This window comes from Gekko japonicus, unplaced genomic scaffold (genome assembly GCF_001447785.1).
Source record: "Gekko japonicus isolate JY-2015 unplaced genomic scaffold, Gekko_japonicus_V1.1 scaffold190, whole genome shotgun sequence".
Lineage (NCBI taxonomy): Eukaryota > Metazoa > Chordata > Lepidosauria > Squamata > Gekkonidae > Gekko > Gekko japonicus.
In genome coordinates this window covers 1266304-1285215 of record NW_015160841.1, presented here as the reverse complement: position 1 = coordinate 1285215, position 18912 = coordinate 1266304, and the positions used below count along the sequence as shown (strand labels likewise).

The following is an 18912-nucleotide window of genomic DNA, read 5'->3' as shown; positions in this document are numbered from 1 at the left end:
TATGTTTCAGCAGAAGGGCTGACAGGGATGGTGCTGTACTTTGGAAAGGGAATTCCATAATCAGAGTGGAGGAAGGAAAGGCTTTTCCAGGCTCCCTGATTGGCCTCCATCTTGCACGGAAGACTCTCAGAAAAGGCCTATCTAACCTTGGCATAAATGGGTAGATGTAGAGTTTTAGGTATTGTGGACCCAAACTTGGAAGGTCAAAGCTCTGAGTTGGGCCTGAAAGCAAATTGAGAGCTCACGCCATTCCTAAGGCACTGGATGTATATTTATTTATTTTTTTCAGTTTATACCCCGCCCGCTAGTGCAGGCTTTGGTCCCCAGAATTTGAGTGGTTGTGTTTTGCATCAGTTGACATTTCCATGCCATCTTCAAAGGCAGCTATATGTAGAAAGTTTTTGTGGTAATCTAATCTGGGAGCTGCCCAACCATGGGTGAGACTGGGGGGGTTTGCATTTCCAGAGTTAAAACTTCTTAGAATTGTTGTACATTTAAAAACATGACCATGTTTTGAATTTTAAGTGAGTTCTTTAGTGTAGCCAATCAAAATAGCCGAACAGCGTATCCTGTGATATTTATTTAGTTTGATATTGCTATATCCCCTTTGATTTTTTTCAAAAGAAAAATCCAAAGCTGCTAATAAATGTTATGCCCAAATTAGTGAGAGCAGATCCACAAAAGATGGGCTTGTTCTTTCTTCAGCAAGGCAACTAACTGTCGATGGAGGGATTGGGAGTAGTTGGATCAGCCAGGCCAACAAGAAGGGCCTCCCTTCCTTTCCCTTCCCAAGTTGGCCACCAGTGGTGTTTGAGAGGAGGTAAGGGGGCAAGCGATAGTTGGGCCAGGCAGGCTTATGGGAAGAGCCTTGTTCTCTCTGCCTCTCCTTCTGCAGGATAAAATGTCTGACCCAAAGCAATTTCTCATAAATACATACAAACAAACCTCAGCTCTCCCATGGCTATTAGTAGGAATACTTTTTCAAATGTGCCAGGTAATTGTCACCATCACAACTGCTGTGTAGCAAGGTGCTAGACAGAGATGGCAAGAGGAAATTTTTTACTAAGGGTGTTAAGCTTAATGCCATTCTATGTCCTGTTTGGTTCACATCCCTATGCAGGTTGTTTACAAGATAAATATTAGCAATCTTGGCCCATTTAGACCATATATGAGTTTTTATATGCAGTATTATCATGGTAATGAAGGGCTGCGGTGGCTCAGAGACGCTGAGCTGCAGACCGGAAGGTCTGTAGTTTGGCAGTTCGAGACCCTAGTGCCGCATGACGGAGGGCGCTCCCATCTCTGGCCCCAGGTCCTGCCAGCCTAGCAGTTCAAAAGCAAGAAATTTCAAGTAGATAAATAGGAACCACTTTGGTGGGAAGGTAACAGCGTTCTGTGCTTAGTCACGCCAGCCACATGACCATGGAAACGTCTTCGCACAGTGCTGGCTCTTTGGCTTGGAAACGGAGATGAGCACCACCCCCTAGAGTTGGATTTGACTGGCTTTCGAGCAAGGGAAACCTCTACCTTTACCTATTATCATGGTATGCTTATGGGGGGAAATTTCTTGGAAGCAAAATGAGGGCACTTGATAGATTAGGAAAAAAATCCTGCCATGGTAGGATCTCGGAGGAGAGTGGTTTCTTTAAATGAAGAAGCAAAATGAGGGCACTTGATAGATTAGAAAGGATCTCGGAGGAGCGTGGTTTCTTTAAATGACCATTTCGTTTGCAATCATGTGACAGTTGGCGTTATTCACATAAGCTGCAGCATGGGGACCATTCATCGTGGGTCACAGATCAAAAAGACAGGAGGAAATGGCAAAGTTGTGAGAATTTGTTACAGAAGAGGAAAAGGATTGTAGAAGAAATGTAATATCAGCTTATGTCTAATATATGAGAATGCAGTATAACTGGGGTGGGGAGTGGTTTTTTAAATGACAAATTACTGAAAAATAGTTTAAGAAATATGGGACCGCAGATTTTAGGTCTCCTGTCTTTTTGTCACATTTGTATCCTCCCTTCCCCCAAAGGCATGGGAGACATCCCTGACTTTATCTGCACAATAACCCAGTGAGATTAGGCAAAAAAAAGTAATTGGCCCCCAGATACTATATTGGGATTTGAACCTCACACACACACACACACACACACACACACAGTGACTCACTTTTTTTTCCAAATTCTTCCAGATTTAAAATTTAAATGCAGAGATATAAATTTAGAATTCCAAATGGATTGTTACTCGTTTCCAATGAAAACTGTTAGCATGAAAAAACAAACACGCCTTTCATGCAGTAGAAGGAACCGTAGGTTGGAGAAGTGTGGGCTGGGGGTGTCAAAATACATGTGATTGACTCTGGGTGGGGGGCAGTGAAGTGGGTGGGGGGCAGTGAAGTAGGAGAAGTTCTCTTACAGTGATTCATTGTGACCTAAGCTGGTGGTTTTTAAAGTTTTGATGGTTGTGGCTGGCTTTGTGGACGGTCCTTTGGAAACCTTGTGCGCTCATGCTTTCTTTCCCCCCACCTATCTAGGTGGGGATGAGTGATCTAACGCTGGTTAACATTCATCTGGCCCCCTTGCTCTCAACGGGAGAAAATGCTGTGAAAAACCACGATAGCCACAAATTAGCAGCCTTTGCACAGACTCTACAGGAAACTTTGAAAGGTAAGACCATATTTTTCTTCAAACACAACCTGTGCAGTTAAAACAAATGAGAAACAAAAAACCGTAGCCTGTGGGTCTCGTGTCCACTTGGATTAAAAAACCTACATCAATCCTCACCCATTTTACAAACCCCAGAATTGAAGAAAAAGAAGAGGAGGAGATTGGATTTATACCCCCACCCTTCACTCGGAGTCTCAGAGCGGCTTACAAACTCATCTCCCTCCCCCTCCCCACAACAGACACCCTGTGAGGTAGGTGGGGCTGAGAGAGCTCTGAGAGAAACTGCCCTTTCAAGGACAGCTCTGACAGAACTACGACTTCCCCAAGGTTATCCAGCAGCTGCAAGTGGAGGAGTGGGGAATCAAACCCTGTTCTCCCAGACTAGAGTCCACGCACTTAACCACTACACCAAACTGCCCTGTGGTGGGCTCATGCTGGGCTCATCCAGTGAATTCATAGATAGACATCAGATGGTTAATTGCCTAAGACAGCAGCTGGGAGCTGTACAGGGAAGGGAAGTGCTTATATGATCCCTCAGGCCTTGACCCAGGGCTATTTTTGGGCAGGAACGCACAGGAACGGAGTTCCGGCCGGCTCCCGAGTCGGCAACGCCCAGCAGGAACTCATTAGCATAATAGGCCACACCCAACAGCAGAAACTCATTAGGATTGGCTACATTAGGGGCGTGTGGCCTAAAATGCAAAGGAGTTCCTGCTACAAAAAAAGGCCCTGGGTTTTGACAACAAACAAGGTAAACAGAATAAGAAGCAAAAGGTGGGTGTGGCTGGATGACCACACTTCTGGTAACATGTGGGTGTGGCCTAATGTGCTAATGAGCTGTGCTGTCAGGGGTGTGGCCCAATATGCTAATGAGTTTCTGCTGTTGAGCCAGCCATGCAAGATGGAATAATTAAACGGGTGGGGGGGGCTGTCAAGTCGCAGCTGACTCACGGCAACCCCGTCGGGTTCTCAAGGCAAGAGACGTTCAGAGGTGGTTTGCCATTGCCTGCCTCCGTGTCATGACCCTGGTATTCCTTGGAGGTCTCCCATCCAAATACTCACCAGGGCTGACCCTTCCGAGGTCTGATGAGACCGATCTAGCCTGGACTACCCAGGTTTACTGTTTACCAGGGCTAAAGCTGCTGCACATGATTTAGCTGGGTTTTTCAAGGTCAGTGGCTTAAAACCAGTTTTGGAATCCAACCCCCGTCTCCAGTTGCAGAAGAGGTGTGCGGAGAGAGAGCGCCATGACATTCAATCCGTTACGTGCGTTTAAGCTGCAAGGCTCTGGAAGTTGTGCGTCGCTGACCATGACCCCCGTACCTTTAGCGTGGAAAGAAAGTATGGCTCTGATCTAAAGTTACTGGAGTTGATGCTGGATCTGTTGGGTCAGAATTTAGTTGGCTCCCCCCTCCCCTCCGCCCCGCAACACTTTAATGCATATTTTTAAAGCTAGGAAATCACTTCCAGAATGGTTCTCCATTAGACAAGTATTGATTTCCTCTCCATGCAAATGGACTTGAAAATAGCATTACGCTGCTTCATTTGAGGGAAACACTCTTGGAGGGCTGCCGGATGACCATAAGTGTCTATGATCAGAAGCAAGTCCCGCTGACTTCCATTCTTAGGGGCATCCCAAGGGCAGTTTCCATAACAGGCTCACAAACGTGACAAACAGGGTTGGGAAAAGCTGCCCTAGCTGGGCAAGCAGCAGTGAACAGGCTCAAGGGATGGCGTTCTCGTGCCCTGTCCCTGCACCCCACGGTGCTGGCATGACCCCTCTCGCCCCCCTTCCTGCTTGTCACATCGGCAGCTCGCACACAAACACCTCCAGCCCAACAGCTGAGCCTTGGCTGAATTGTTTTAAACCCTGTTTAGGGGTGGGCAGCGCCAGCACTGAGTGTCACCATTTGAAGGCTGCAGCGAGCTTTGAACCCACCCAGTCCCCCAAATTGGCTGCAGGCAGCGCTTTCCCCTTTAAATGCAATTCCCTCCAGTTTGGTGTAGTGGTTAAGTACACGGACTCTAATCTGGGAGAATTGAGTTTGATTCCCCACTCCTCCACTTGCAGCTGCTGGATGACCTTGGGCAATCCATAGTTCTGGTCAGAGCTGTTCTGGAAAGAGCAGTTCTGGAAAGAGTTCTCTCAGCCCCACCTACCTCACAGGGTGTCTGTTGCGGGGCGGGGAAGGAAAAGGAGTTTGTAGGCCGCTCTGGGACTCTAAGGGAAGGGCAGGGTATAAATTCAATCTCCTCCTCCTCCTCTTCTTCTTCTGCAAGACAAATCAGGTTTCTCTTTGCTCTGGCTTCAACGGGAGCCCCTCAGACTGTGCTCAGAAGGAGCACGGTGTCTTGTGGAAGTTCCCAAATAAAGCAAGGACATGCTTCGTGCCACGTGGGGTGGAAATCCACTTACGGAAACAGCCCTGCATGCCTGCAGTCCCTTTCAGTCTCTCTTGCTTTATTGGATCTAGGATCTCAGGCCTGGTTTAGAGGCTGTGTGCGGGCAGCAAGCTGGCTCACACATCATTCTGTCCAGTGTCTGCATGTCCTGCTCATAAAGGCTGGGGAAGGTCATGGAATTATGTGCCATGCTGGGAGCACACCGCGGAGGTGTGGAATGCACCTGGTTGGCTGCACCGACTGTCGAGGGAGAGCAGCATTTTCTCTGCTTACATCGGGGACCAGACAGATACCCCGGGGGGCTTTCCCTCAATCGCTGGCCTAGGAAGAACCCTAACGAGTGTTCCCTCTAAGCTGAGTCTTTTAGCCTCCGGCTCACAGATTTTTGTCTTCGCTCAGGAAGGAGGGCTCCAGAGCACACTAATTTATGCAGTTGCCAAATCACTCGCTCACAGCTTTAATGCCAGGAGCTCACAAAGTAGAATTTTTGCTCACAAGACTCCCCAGTTTAGAGGGAGTGTTGACCCTAACCCTTCCCTCCTTCTTCATAAGAAGCCCCTGTCCTCGTGAGGCCTTGCTGGCCCAGCCTCAGATGGCGCTCTGTTCAGGCCGGAGCCCAGCTCCAAGCCAGGTGAAGCCAAGTCTTAGACCAGGATTCCAATCACCCTGCGAGAGAACCTTCAGGAGCCCCAAAGCTATAACAGCCCAAAGAGGCCAGATGTTCTTGCGCTTTGGCACATATGTGGATTGGAGGCAAGACCAAGTGGGTACCTTGAAAAAGCAGGACCTTTTTATATAACCAGATTCCTTCTACACAGACCATGCTGGTTATGCAGTTGCCACTGTAAGGGTCTGCCCATCTCCAGGTGAGGCCCGGAGGTCTCCTGGAGTTGCAGCTGATCCTCGGACTACAGAGCTCAGCTCCACTGGAGGAAAAGGCAGCTTTGGAGACTGGGCTCCGTGCTGCTCTACCTCACCGAGGCCGCTTCCCTTTCCAAACCTGCTATCCCGGGATCCACCTCCAAAACCGTGAGGAATTTCCCAACCTGGAGTCATCAACCCTAGTTGCCCCGGCCAGTGATTTAGCTGGGGAGAGTCGAAATGGGCCAGTGCAAAAGGTTGGCAGACTGTGGGGACTGGATGATGCTCTTTCCAGAAAGCTTGTCTTGCTCCGCTCTCAGTTTGACTTCCTTTAGAACCCGAAATCATTTAGGTTTTCTTGTCACTTTCCCCCCCACGTTAACGTCTTTTCATCCCCGTCCCCATTCTTTAGTTTTTGAAACTGGATGATATGGAGGAGGGGATCCCTTCAAAAGGGCACACTTGTTGCACTGAGAAAACACTCCCTCACGGGTGCAGAAATATTTAAATTATATGTAGATAATGTCCGGGGCTGCGGTGGCTCAAGTGGTTAAAGACGCTGAGCTGCAGACCAGAAGGTCGGTAGTTCAGCAGTTTGAGACCCAAGTGCTGCATGACGGAGCGAGCTCCCGTCTCTGGTCCCATCTCCTGCCAACCTAGCAGTTCGAAAGCAAGACATTGCAAGTAGGTAAATAGGTACCACTTCGGCGGGAAGGTAACAGCGTTCCGTGCGCCTTGGTGTCTAGTCATGCCGGCCACATGACCACGGAAATGTCTTCGGACAGCGCTGGCTCTTCGGCTTGGAAACGGAGATGAGCACTGCGTCCCTAGAGTCTGATTCGACTGGCTTTCGAGCAAGGGAAACCTTTACCTTTACCTAATGTGCAGGGTTGCCAGCTCCAGGTTGGGAAATTTCTGGAGATTTGGGAATGGAGCCTGGGGAGGGCAGAGTTTGGGGCAGGGCAGGACTTCAGCAGGGCATAATACCGTGGAGCCCACCTTCTGAAGCAGCCATTTTCTCCCAGGGAACTGATCTCTGTCGTCTGGGGATCGGTTGTAATACTGGGAGATCTCCAGGTAGCACATGGAGGTTGGCAACTTGTCAGGTGTGCCCCCATGTTTGCAGAAAGGGGGTGTTTGATGCACAAAACAGGGTTCAAATACCTTTTTCTGCTGAGAAGTTCTACTTGTGTACTGCTTGTAACATTTATGAGTTGAGATTGAGAACTCTCTTGAAGTGTTGATTCAGGACGGGATGCAAGATGGGGAGGGTTTGTGACCGATTCTGGGCTCCCTCTGCTGGCTGGCTATTTGCATAGCAATACATCGCTTGAGTCTTAAGAGTCCACAGCAAGCTGGTATTTTAAAAAAATGTTCTACCACACCCAAAGAATAAATGTCAGCTTAAGCAAATAACATGACAGTCAGTAAGATATCGGCAGCTGATTTTGTGCTTGTTAAATATTTCTAGCCCTCTCACAACTTTAAAAAAAAAATCTGGAATTTTCTCAAGTTATTAATTGACATTTATCAGATTTTTTGAGGCTCTGTTCTCCACCATTATTGAGCGTACCATTTACAGTTATCTGGTAGCTGAGCCCAAGAATCTATCTCGTTGCTCAGAGGGTCAGCTTCCAGATCAAACAAGGAAACTTGGCCAAAAAGAAAAAAGAATGTTAGCAATGAATTATGCAGCGGCAAAGATCAACATAAATAATTAAGCTAAAAATCCAGGCAGTACACAGTCAAAGGGCTGGAATTGAGTACAGGAATTACAAAAGAAGCTTATAGTTCTAAGCTGAGGGGAAAAAATCAATGCAAGATTTTGAATCGAAGAGATTTAACCCTGGGAAAAAGTAAGTGCATTTGTAAGAATCTCAACTGCTTCCCCTAAATATAAAATATATATTTTATGTTACCTATTGTGGTTATAAATATCAAACAGAAAAAAAATAATTCAAAAAAAAGTGCATTTTTTAAAAAAGAGCATTTCTGAGACAGTATTGTTTAGATACTGAAAAAGTAGCTGCTAGAATGTCGACGTTGGTTAGTGTTATCCTTTGCAAAATTATTTGTGGGCAATCCCTGCACTGATCATCAACGTTCAGTCACTGACCCTTCCTCCTCCACGCTGTTGGAATGTTTCTGAACATTCTGACACTGCAGCAACTTAATTCAATAGCCTGGATGCTGTTTAAGTGATAAACAACAGGCAGCCAACTATTCTATCCTGCCCGGTTCCTTTAACAAAGCAGCTCACTTTTTCTTTTTAAAAAAATGCTCCTTATGAGCAATATTTTTCCCTTCTGTATTTATCTCATTCTCGGAGTGCACGTCTTTCCCCAATCTTCTTCAAACGTAGGCTAGGCTAAGAGAGCAAGAGACAGTCACCCGAGGATCTTTAGGGCAAAGTGGGGCTGTGAACTTGCATCTCCTAGACCCTAGCCTGGCCCTCTGACTTTGACACCACACTCTAGCTACTACATCACACTGTGTTACCTGCAGAGGTCATTTTGGGGGGGAATGCGGGGGATCGCAGTTCCCCCGGGTGAGGTACCAGGGGGCGGGGCACATGATGAAGCCCCGCCCCCTGCTTCCAGCTGCCTCGCTTCCGGCCCTCATTCAGCCAGGAGGAGGCAGGAGAAGAGGGAGGGTAAGTTGCTTCCTCCCTGCCTCTCCCCACCCCTGCCTGCCTGGGGCCAGGGAGGGCCTTCGCGGGGCTTCCTCGCACTCCCGCCGGCTCTGCAGGTCCACCGCCGGGCCCCTCCTGGGGCTCGGCAGTGGAGCTGCAAGGCCGCCGCCGCCAGCTGAGACCGTTGGGGGCGGGGTGTGTGGCCTTATGACACACTTCCGGTGATGTCAGGGGGTGTGGCATATGCTAATGAGTTATGCTAATGAGTTCCCCTAGCTCTTTTTCTACGAAATGACCCCTGGTTACCTGGCATGATTTATTTTGCACCATCTGTGTCCATATATTCTGCAAGGAAAGAAAAAGATGCATGTCTGCCCCCAAGGGCTTTATTCTGAAAACAGATGGTGGGGAAGAATCCGGATGGCAAGGAGATATAAAAGCGGCCAAATGATCTTACTCCTACTGAAACTTGGTTACAGTTGGGAATTCAATGTTCCCTCTAAGCTGTGGAGTCTTGTGAGCAAAAATTCTACTTGGTGAGCTGCTGGCATTAAAGTTGTGAGCGAGCGATCTGGCTGCTGCATAAATTAGTTTGCTCTGGAGCCATCCTTCCTGAGCTGAGACAAAACTGTGTGAGCTAGCTCACACTAACTCAGCTTAGAGGGAACACTGCTTGGGATCAAGAGTTAAAGGGGTACGTCAAAGACCTTGAAGAAGAGGCGTGATCTGAGAGAGGACCTAAGGGCAGTGTTCCCTCTAAGCTGAGTTAGTGTGGGCTAGCTCACAGTTTTCTAGCCTACGGCTCACACGTTTTTGCCTTTGCTCAGGAAGGATGGGGCTCAAGAGCAAACTAATTTAGGCAGTAGCCAAATCGCTCGCTCACAACTTTAATGGCCAGTAGCTCACAGAGTAGAGGTTTTGCTCACAGGTCTCCACAGCTTAGAGGGAGCACTGCCTGAGGGCAATGTTCCTTCTAAGCTGTGGCGTCTTGTGAGCAAAAATTCTACTTTGTGAGCTAGTGGCATTAAAGGTGAGAGCGAGCAATTTGGCTACTGCAAATTTGGCTATTGCAATTTGGCTACTGCAAACGTTTGCTCCGGAGCCCTCCTTCCTGAGCTAAGACAAAAATGTGTGAGCTGGAGGCTAAAGAACTGTGAGCTGGCTCGCACTCACTCAGCTTAGAGGGAGCACTGCCTGAGGGTACAGAGGGAGGAGTCAACATGTACCATGTTTTAGGAAAGTATTTTGTACGGAGGAGGCTAGTGAAGTAGAACAGGCAAAGCGGTGTTGAATCAGAGGGGTGAAGGCTGTGAACAGGGACGTCTCTGCTCCTCGGTCGATCACTGAGCCCTTCATTTTTGTTTTATTCCCCCCCCCCCAGGAGAAAAAGATGTGATCATTTTAGGAGACTTCAGTCAAGCTCCAGACAGTAGCGACTGTGACCTGTTGAGGAAGGAGAAGTTCCATCACCTGGTCCCCGCCAATACGTTTACAAACATCAGCACAAAGAACCCTCAGGGGTCGAAGTCCCTGGACAACATCTGGATCAGCCGTAGCTTGAAAAAGATATTCACCGGTGAGCTTGTCAGTTCTGCAGGAAGTGAACACTCGGTATCGATATATAATCAGGCTTCCGTAGTTTGTCATGGTGTTGTGGGGCTCGCCAGCTGTGGAGCACATAACTACATTTCCTGCCGCACATCTTGTTAAGTGCACTTAGGGAAACTTTGAAAGTTGGATGCCAGACTTTCCTCATAAACCTGTTCCGCACTTTATCTGAAAGTTGCCTATACTGTGATGGTTTCCTTTTTTCTTTTTTCTTACTGTCAAGTTGTGACCAACTTAATGGCAGCCCCGTAGGGTTTTCAAGGCAGGAGACATTCAGCGATGGTTTGCCATTGCCTGCCTCTGCGTAGCAACCCTGGACTTCCTTGGCGGTCTCCCATCCAAAGAGTGGCCAGGGCGGACCCTGCTTCGCTTCCAGGCTAGCCTGGGCTATCCAGGTCAGGGGACTGTTTTGCTCAGCAATGTTTAATACTTGCTACAGTAAATGTGTAAAAGGAGCTGCGGTGGCTCAAGTGGTTAAAGACGCTGAGCTGCAGACTGGAAGGTCGGTAGTTCGGCAGTTCGAGACCCGAATGCCGCATGACGGAGTGAGCTCGCGTCTCTGGCCCCAGCTCCTGCCAACCTAGCAGTTCGAAAGCAAGAAATTGCAAGTAGATAAATAGGTACCACTTCGGTGGGAAGGTAACTGCGTTCCACATGCCAGCCACATGACCATGGAGAAGTTTTTGGACAGCGCTGGCTCTTCGGCTTGGAAACAGATGAGCACCGCAACCCTAGAGTCGGATTCGACTGGCTTTCGAGCAAGGGAAACCTTTACCTTTTACCTTTACAGTAAACGTGGGAAGAGGAGATGTGTGGCCAATCGCAGCTCTCCCTGTGCATATGTCTAACGTGTGTCTCTTGGTGTTAGAAGATACAACTCTTCTGCATGCTTGCCGATTTTTTCAAGATCCCCCCCCTCCCCAATTTCTACAAGAGCTACATGCCTAATTTTTAAGAGATCTTAGAAACATTCTGGCCATTTTGATACATTTTGTGTGTGCATTTATTTGTTTTAATTTTATTGTTTCAGTCCTGCTCTTCTTTTGAAAGCTACAAGAAAGGACTATGTATTATGAATGGACTATTTTTTGGCTACCTGATGTATTACTGGTCTGTATTATAGGGTTACACCTGTTTATGAGTAATATTGCACCGCTTTATCAGCTATAGCGTTTCCCTGGCCTTTTTTCTTTTTTGGAGTATTACTTCTTTTGAAAGCTTCAGCAGCTTAACACGTGATTCTCAGTTGTCTCCTAATGCCGCTCCAGGGCATCGATTAAGTTCACAACCGTATAATTTCAAAAGAACTGCAGTATATCAGATCCTTTTACACCATTCCCTTGCGTATTAGAAGCTAGAGAGCAAAAGGCTTTGTTGTGTCACTGGGTGTAGTCTTAAAAAAAATGCCCTTCCCCCCCAAAAAATTACACTTCTCTTTTTCTTCCCCATTTTCCATCTCTGCAGGTCATTGGGCCGTGGTGAGAGAAGGTCTTACGAACCCCTGGATCCCTGACAACTGGTCATGGGGCGGAGTAGCATCAAGCCATTGCCCGGTGTTAGCCGAATTCTACATGGAAAGAGACTGGAACAGAAAGGACACCATTCGTAATGGGAATGGGGTGATGGTGGAGCGTAGTGACTCAAATGTGAAACACGAGCGATGATAGTCTGCGAAGTCAAACCTCTGTCCCCGTGCCTGGAAAGGATGGTTGGAAGATCCCTTTGCTCAAGGCCCAACTGTGAACCAGAACTGCCTTTTTTCTCGTTTAAAAAGAATCAGCTTCTGCTTTTAACACCTCCTTTTCCCATCTCCCCCGCTCTGTGCCCCTCTGTGAATGTTGGAGGGCATCTTCTTGCCATAGAGTGGTTTGTGATTTTTTTTTTTTAAATGGAGACATGGTGGACACTCTTGTGCTTGGATAACTACAAATAAAATGCACTTTTTAATACTGTATGTTCATGATCTCTGTGATTTCTTATAGAATGCCACCTTAATGGATAAAAGAGAGTAGCTCATAGAAATACAGATTCGCATAACCCGTTTTTAATTGTATTACACGATTTGTGTGTGTGCCTGTGTTGTATGAGTGGGCTTTCTGTATTGATGGCGAGCCCAACGAGTGAATGTGAATTCTGCGTATGTTGGCAAGAATATCACTTTATTGCATCCACTATAATCTTGGAAGTGGAGCCACTGTGCATTGTGACCTGAATACGTGTCAAAGCAGTTGCAAAATAAGTAAGTTCCTAGGCCTGTTGAAAAGACAGCTTGTTGTTTGCTAATGTCTTATGTGAAATAGCCTTGGGATATCTGAATGAAACAATAAGTAGAAATGAGGATAGGGGTACAGCATCACAATTTATTTATTTATTTATTTATTTCATCACATTTCTATACCGCTCCTTCCCAGAGGCTCGGAGCGGTTTACATATATACATTTAATCATCTAGCTAGGGCCACATATATTTCAGGGGAGATGGGTGCCTTACCAGGCACCTAAGCAGCGTAGGTCTTTTTTGTCTGTGGCGGGTCTTGCTGGAACCAGATGGTAGCGTCCTTCCGCGGAGGTCTTTTCTTTTTGGCTCGGCTCTCCTGGGGCGATCCTCTATGGCATGCGGCTGCCCGATGAGTCACACTGGTCTCTGTCCCGCAAGGCTCCGACCGCGCTTACGTCACCACGCCGCCACGCCGCCACGAGTCGCCTGCTGTCTGCCGCCAATCTGCTGATCCATCGTCATGTTCTTTCTGCCTGGCTCGCCACTCGTTGTTCGCCGCATCCCCCAGCCACCGCTGCTGCCCTCCAGTATTAGAGGTAGGGTGCCCCCCCACTCCTAAGGAGTGGGTACCCATTTGTCTAATTGCCATTTAGGGCTTTCGAGCCGCTGGGTGGGCGGGAGCTAGGACAAGGGCCGGGAGCTCACCCCGGCTGCGGTGGGACTCGAACAGCTGTCAAGGCTGTTCAGAGATAGATTACTTGCAGGCATTTACTGCCTGCGCCACCGCTCCACAATGTGCACAAACGTACCCTATGGCCAAGGTTCAGCGTGGACTTAGGAATGCTTTAGCCCAATTGAAGTGAAGAATTAAACCCGGCATCCTTCTTGGGATTGTGGCCTGTTTGTGGCAGTGTGATTACTTCGTAATGCCTAAATTGAACTCCCTTTTCTGATCTGTGGAAACCTTTTCTAATGCAGCAATCCCCAGTGCAGTGCTTGTGATGCCTCTGTGTTTCCTGGTACCCACTTCCTCTTTGAATTTTTAAGGATGAAATAGAACAGGGAGGGAAAAACAGTGTTTCACATTTCTGACTACTGTCTGATTGACAGGCACAGCTCATCCTGCTCTCAGTCCTTACGGGGCTTGTTCAAGCGACTTTCCTTCAACCATCTGAAATAGAAATCTGAGCAGCTGGGCGGGATACTTGCTTGTTTTTGTTCACCCCAAAAGGAATTGTAAAGACAAGGTGGACCTAGACCATGAGTGGGTAGCTTTTATTTTCACGAGGGTCACGCCATACATTCCTGTTTGGAAGTCTCTGTATTATAAGTCTGTATGAAACCTAAAACTTGGAGCGCCTGGCGTATAAAACAACCTCCCCAAAATGGTTGGGTGCACCTCAGAAACACGAGATGTGAACTGCACAGTCACTCCTGCGGTGTACTTGAGGTTAAAATAGCCTAACCAAGCAAGGCCCAGTCTTTCTCTCGCGAACCCCAGTGGTGGTGGAAGGTGCCCTCAAGCCACAGCTGACTTATGGTGACCCTGGAGGGTTTTCAAGGCAAGAGACCTTCAGAGGTGGGTTTGCCATTGCCTGCCTCCGCATCAGGACCCAGATATTCCTTGGAGGCCTCCCATCCAATACTATCCAGGGCTGACCCTGCTTAGCTTCCAAAAGCTGACGAGATCAGGCTAGCCTGGGCCATCTAGGTCAGGATGGTGAATCCCAGGACTTCCTAAGACCTCCAGTGGAAAGCTGTCCGAGGTCTTCAGTAAAATTTTTTCTTCCCTGTCATGGTTCCAATTCTCTGGACATACTTCTCTAGGACGGTCCCCAAGTAATTCCTGAAATGTATAGGAAGCAGGTAAAATATCTTTCTTCTGAAATGAGTATTCAAGCCAAGTTTTTAGTGTGCCTTTGTTGTATTTTAATTCTGCTTTCACTGGGCAATGCTTTGTTGTTGTTGTTGTTTATAAATTTTATTAGATTTTCACATCAGCAGTATAGGATGGGCTCTTTTTGTAGCAGGAACTCCTTTGCATATTAGGCCACACACCCCTAATGTAGCCAATCCTCCAAGAGCTTACAGAGCTCTTCTTACAGGGGCTACTGTAAGCTCTTGGAGCATTGGCTACATTAGGGGTGTGTCACTTAATATACAAATGAGTACCTGCTACAAAAAGAGCCGGCTATGGGGTAAGACATACAGGGGGAAAAATCCTTCAAGTTTGTATTATAGCTGTCATAAGTTTTTACTTCTATTTACAATTTCCTTTCTTTTATATAGTTGCTAAAATTGTTATCATTATTCCATTCGCTACGAGTTTCTCTGATGCATCCTGAAAAAAGAGAATTAAGCTTTCCGCAGTTCAAACTAGAGTTTCTCTACAATTTTAATTATTTATATTCCTTATTCTTGATCTTCAGAGTTTCTTTCTACCCAGTCATAAAATGGTGTCCAGTTATCCTGGGCAATGCTTTGGGCAGGGTCACCTAGAAAAGCGACTGACTGTTTTTAAAAAACATTTTAAAGAGAATTATTATTATTTATTTATTTTGAGATTTATATCTCACCCCCCTCCCACAACATGGGGCTCAGGGTGGCTCACAACATTTTAAAATAAAACATCATAAGGTTCATCACTGAAGCAGTTAAAATCTTGACATTCTTCTGTACCTAGAAAATATTCAAAAGACAAAAACGCCTGGCAGACCAATTGCAACTAAAAACAAAAGGATTACCTAAAGGCCTGCTGGAACAATTCCGTCTTGCATGCCCTGTGCAACCTTGACAGGTCACCTGTCTCTGAAAAATGTATGTACTTCAAGGGTTAGGTTTTTTAGCAAACTGACAAGTTTGTAGCATGTCACCATTACAATTCTAATCTGCATATTAAGCCAGGTGAATGGATTACAGCCTCTCATGTCCAGAACTGTGCTCCTGAAAGTCTCATTGCAAATCCACTTGCTGACGTAAATCAGATTTCCCATTTTTGCTAAAGCAGTAGACTTTCTGGGAATGTGCGTAAGATGATCCTTTGAAATCAGTACTGCAGATCCAATTTAGAGTAGCCATCTCGGAACTATTCCAAAATCAACTTGACATGAAAACGTGAGTGTAAAGTCACTGATAGATTGTACAATTCAAATGTGTAACAGGGCATGGATTAATCTTACAAAGTTAGATTGTGAATAACCGTAATGCTGGCTTGATAGTTAAAGTGCGCCCCCCCAAAATTGGTTCTTTCTTGTTCCTAGGCCATGTTCCTTAAGGAATATTTTCATACGAAAGAACCTTTCCCTTCATGGGTCGGGTCATGAACTCTTGCCCCAGGAGATGCTCCTGATATTTCCAGGCCTAAGAATTGTAGGGGATAAACAATTGTTAGATCATTGATATATGTCTGGTTTAAGCCTTTCATGTTTACCCTTCCTTTGGTAGAAAGTATGTTATCTAGCTGATAAAACCACAATGTGTGTGTTAAAGTGCCATCAAGTTACTTCCGACGGTGTGGTGACCTGGTGAATCAATGACCTTCAGAATGTCCTATCGTTCACAGCCTTGCTCAGGTCTTACAAACTGAGGGCCTTTGTGGCATCCTTTCTTGAGTCAATTCGTCTCATGTTGGATCTTCTTTCCCTGCTGCCTTCAAACTTCCTTAGCACTGTCGTCTTTTCCAGTGACTCTTGTCTTCTCATAATGGGGCCAAAGTACCATAAAAATGCACGTTGTTGTTGTTGTTGTTCAGTCGCACAGTCGAGTCCGACTCTTTGCGACCCCATGGACAAGATCTCGCCAGGCCCCCCTGTTTTCCGTCGTCCTCTGAAGTTTGCTCAATAAAATGCACGTTGCCTACTTCAAAAAGGATGATATTGGAACAAGACTAAGGTGGCTTAAATCCAGGTGATTTGTTTGATTTACCCAAGGATTAAGGACATAGCTTAATTGTATTACAAAAACAATAGTAGTAGTAGTCTTTTGACAAGAGGGAAGGCCTATGGGAGACTCATGGGGGAGGAAAAGTACCACCTCTGAAGTTTGCTCAATAAAATGCACGTAGCCTACTTCAAAAAGGATGATATTGGGACAAGACTAAGGTGGCTTAAATCCAGGTAATTTGTTTTACTTACCCAAGGATTAAGGACATAGCTTAACTGTATTACAAAAACAATAGTAGTAGCAGTCTTTTGACAAGAGGAAAGGCCTATGGGACACTCATGGGGGAGGAAAAGTACCATTTCCCCCCCAGATCCCCAATTCCAGTTCTCCTTCCTGTCCACCTTTCCTGTTCTTGCCTCACTCCAGCTATTTGTCCCACCCACTCATTTCATCCTTCGCCCTTGCCAGCTCTCCTTCCTTTCCTCGGAGCCCCCACCCCCCACAATCTCTCCTCTATTTTCCTATTAGGTACACACACACGCACCCCCCAACATTTCCGCTGCCATTTTGCCATAGGCAGCATTTTTTTCTTCAGTGTGCCAGTGTCACTGCTACTGATCTGAAGGGGATTAGGGCCCATTTTTTAAATTACTTTCCTGCAAATCTGGGATTTCCCCTGGTTTTGCAGACACCTGTAGTCCTATGTCCTATACACACACACGCACCCCCCAACATTTCCGCTGCCATTTTGCCATAGGCAGCATTTTTTTCTTCAGTGTGCCAGTGTCACTGCTACTGATCTGAAGGGGATTAGATCCTATTTTTTAAATTACTTTCCTGCAAACCTGGGATTTTCCCTGGTTTTGCAGATACCTGTAGTCCTATGAGTCCCCATTGTGCAGATTTTTCAATCTGCACCAAGTGGGGGAGGTATACCCAGCTGCCATAGAAATATTAAAACTAGCTGACTTCACCTCCCTCCTGCCATCCGAGCTCATGCTTTCCATAGCTTGATGCATTCATGCAGCAACATGGTTCATTCTTTTCATTTGCTGTTCTCCAGATCAATCGGTAGAGATTCTGTCATCTTCTGATCTGCTGTCAAATGTTAGACGTTGAATAGTGTTGTGAGGTTTAAGCCAATTAACTACCAGACACCGACTGCTGATACGTTTGGCATGCACAAACTGTTTAGCACTAACCGTGCATTAATTCAATTACAGGATTATAGGACACAGTTTGTGTGTTTCAACCTTGTGAAAAGTAGAAAGTGTATACGGACGGGCAGGGAGGTTGTGACCACTTTTAAGTTATGTAGCTGTTAATCTCTGGATTAAAAGAGTAGAACAAAATGGTTCAGAGTCCTAAAGTTACAGAGCTCTGGAAAACTCATTTTAGCCATCAGAATAGGTTGGCTTATAGTTAATATATTTCCTGACCAATGCTCCCTCTAAGCTGTGGAGTCTTGTGAGCAAAAATTCTACTTTGTGAGCTACTGGCATTAAAGTTGTGAGCGAGTGATTTGCCTCCTGCATAAATTAGTCTGGAGCCACCCTTCCTGAGCCAAGACAAAAACGTGTGAGCCGGAGACTAAAAAACTGTGAGCTAGCTCACACTGACTCAGCTTAGGGGGAACATTGTTCCTGACCCAACTTGTTTTATTTGGTTGTATTAGTTTTGAGTGAATCTTTCCGTCGTCTGTTTTTGTACTGTAATACTGTTTTTGTACTGTAATATTACATTCTGATCAGGAGACTGGCAATCAGCACTTTCTTTTACAGAAAAGAGTTTTGTGCTGCTGGGAAACTCAGAACTTGTTTCCATTCGAGATGTGAGAACTCAAAGTCAAAAAAAGAAAAAGAATGCACATGCCTTACAATGGAGCGAGAGATTCCAGCAGAAGCAAAGTGTTTGGAAGCTGCCGGGGCGCTGTGTCAGAGTTGGGTAATGGGCAAGATCCAACAAAGACCCAAAGTCCTGATTCTGGATATTCAAGACTAAACTGTTGGGGGAAGAAAGTATATTTTGAACATCTACTGTGATTATTTTACCCTTTTAAAATATCCTGGAACTTACTACAGCAAACATTAGTGACAGATTGAACCGAGCAAAGGAGTTTGTGTGGTGTGACCCAGCCTCACGATTATTTTGGTAGAGAGGCCTCAGAGTCCGACTTCACACTAAGACAACCCTGAATCTGCTGGAACTGGGTTCTGGGATGTACGACCTCCAAGCCCTCGCGCCAAGCACAGAATGTATTACCAAGTTCCAGAAAGGAACAATGCATACCATCGCCCACCTCAGCTGCTCACCGGTCAGAAGACCTCAGATAACAAACACAAACATGACATTTTTCGGGGTGAGGCCCGTGTGCATGCAGCGTCACCCTTTTACTTTATTTCGGAACTTTCGTTACCGTGACTTAACAACAAGATTTTCACAAAAATAGCAACAATCCAGAAAGGGTTACAAAACGACCATTACAAAGCTAAAGCACTTGTAGAAAGAGGAGACACCGTCTGTGCTCAACAATAGGCCGATCGCAGTTCACATTGTGACGGATGTGGATTTTGCTGTCTGCTAGGATGTTAAAACTCGCACAGTGTGCCAGAATAAGAGGTGGAGAATGCTAAGCATTGAATG

The 18912-nt window shown here is 46.3% G+C and overlaps 1 protein-coding gene across 1 annotated transcript in view; it reads left to right on the top strand.

The window, feature by feature from the left end:
* The window catches only part of EEPD1 (endonuclease/exonuclease/phosphatase family domain containing 1), an 80824-nt gene extending 68733 nt beyond the window's left edge, over window positions 1–12091 (top strand). The window contains exons 5-7 of the mRNA XM_015419278.1: window positions 2534–2666; window positions 9944–10138; window positions 11635–12091. Coding sequence (XP_015274764.1) covers window positions 2534–2666; window positions 9944–10138; window positions 11635–11834 — 528 coding nt within the window. The 3' untranslated portion in view covers window positions 11835–12091. The remainder of the gene's footprint in view (window positions 1–2533; window positions 2667–9943; window positions 10139–11634) is intronic.
* Window positions 12092–18912: the final 6821 nt, after the last annotated feature.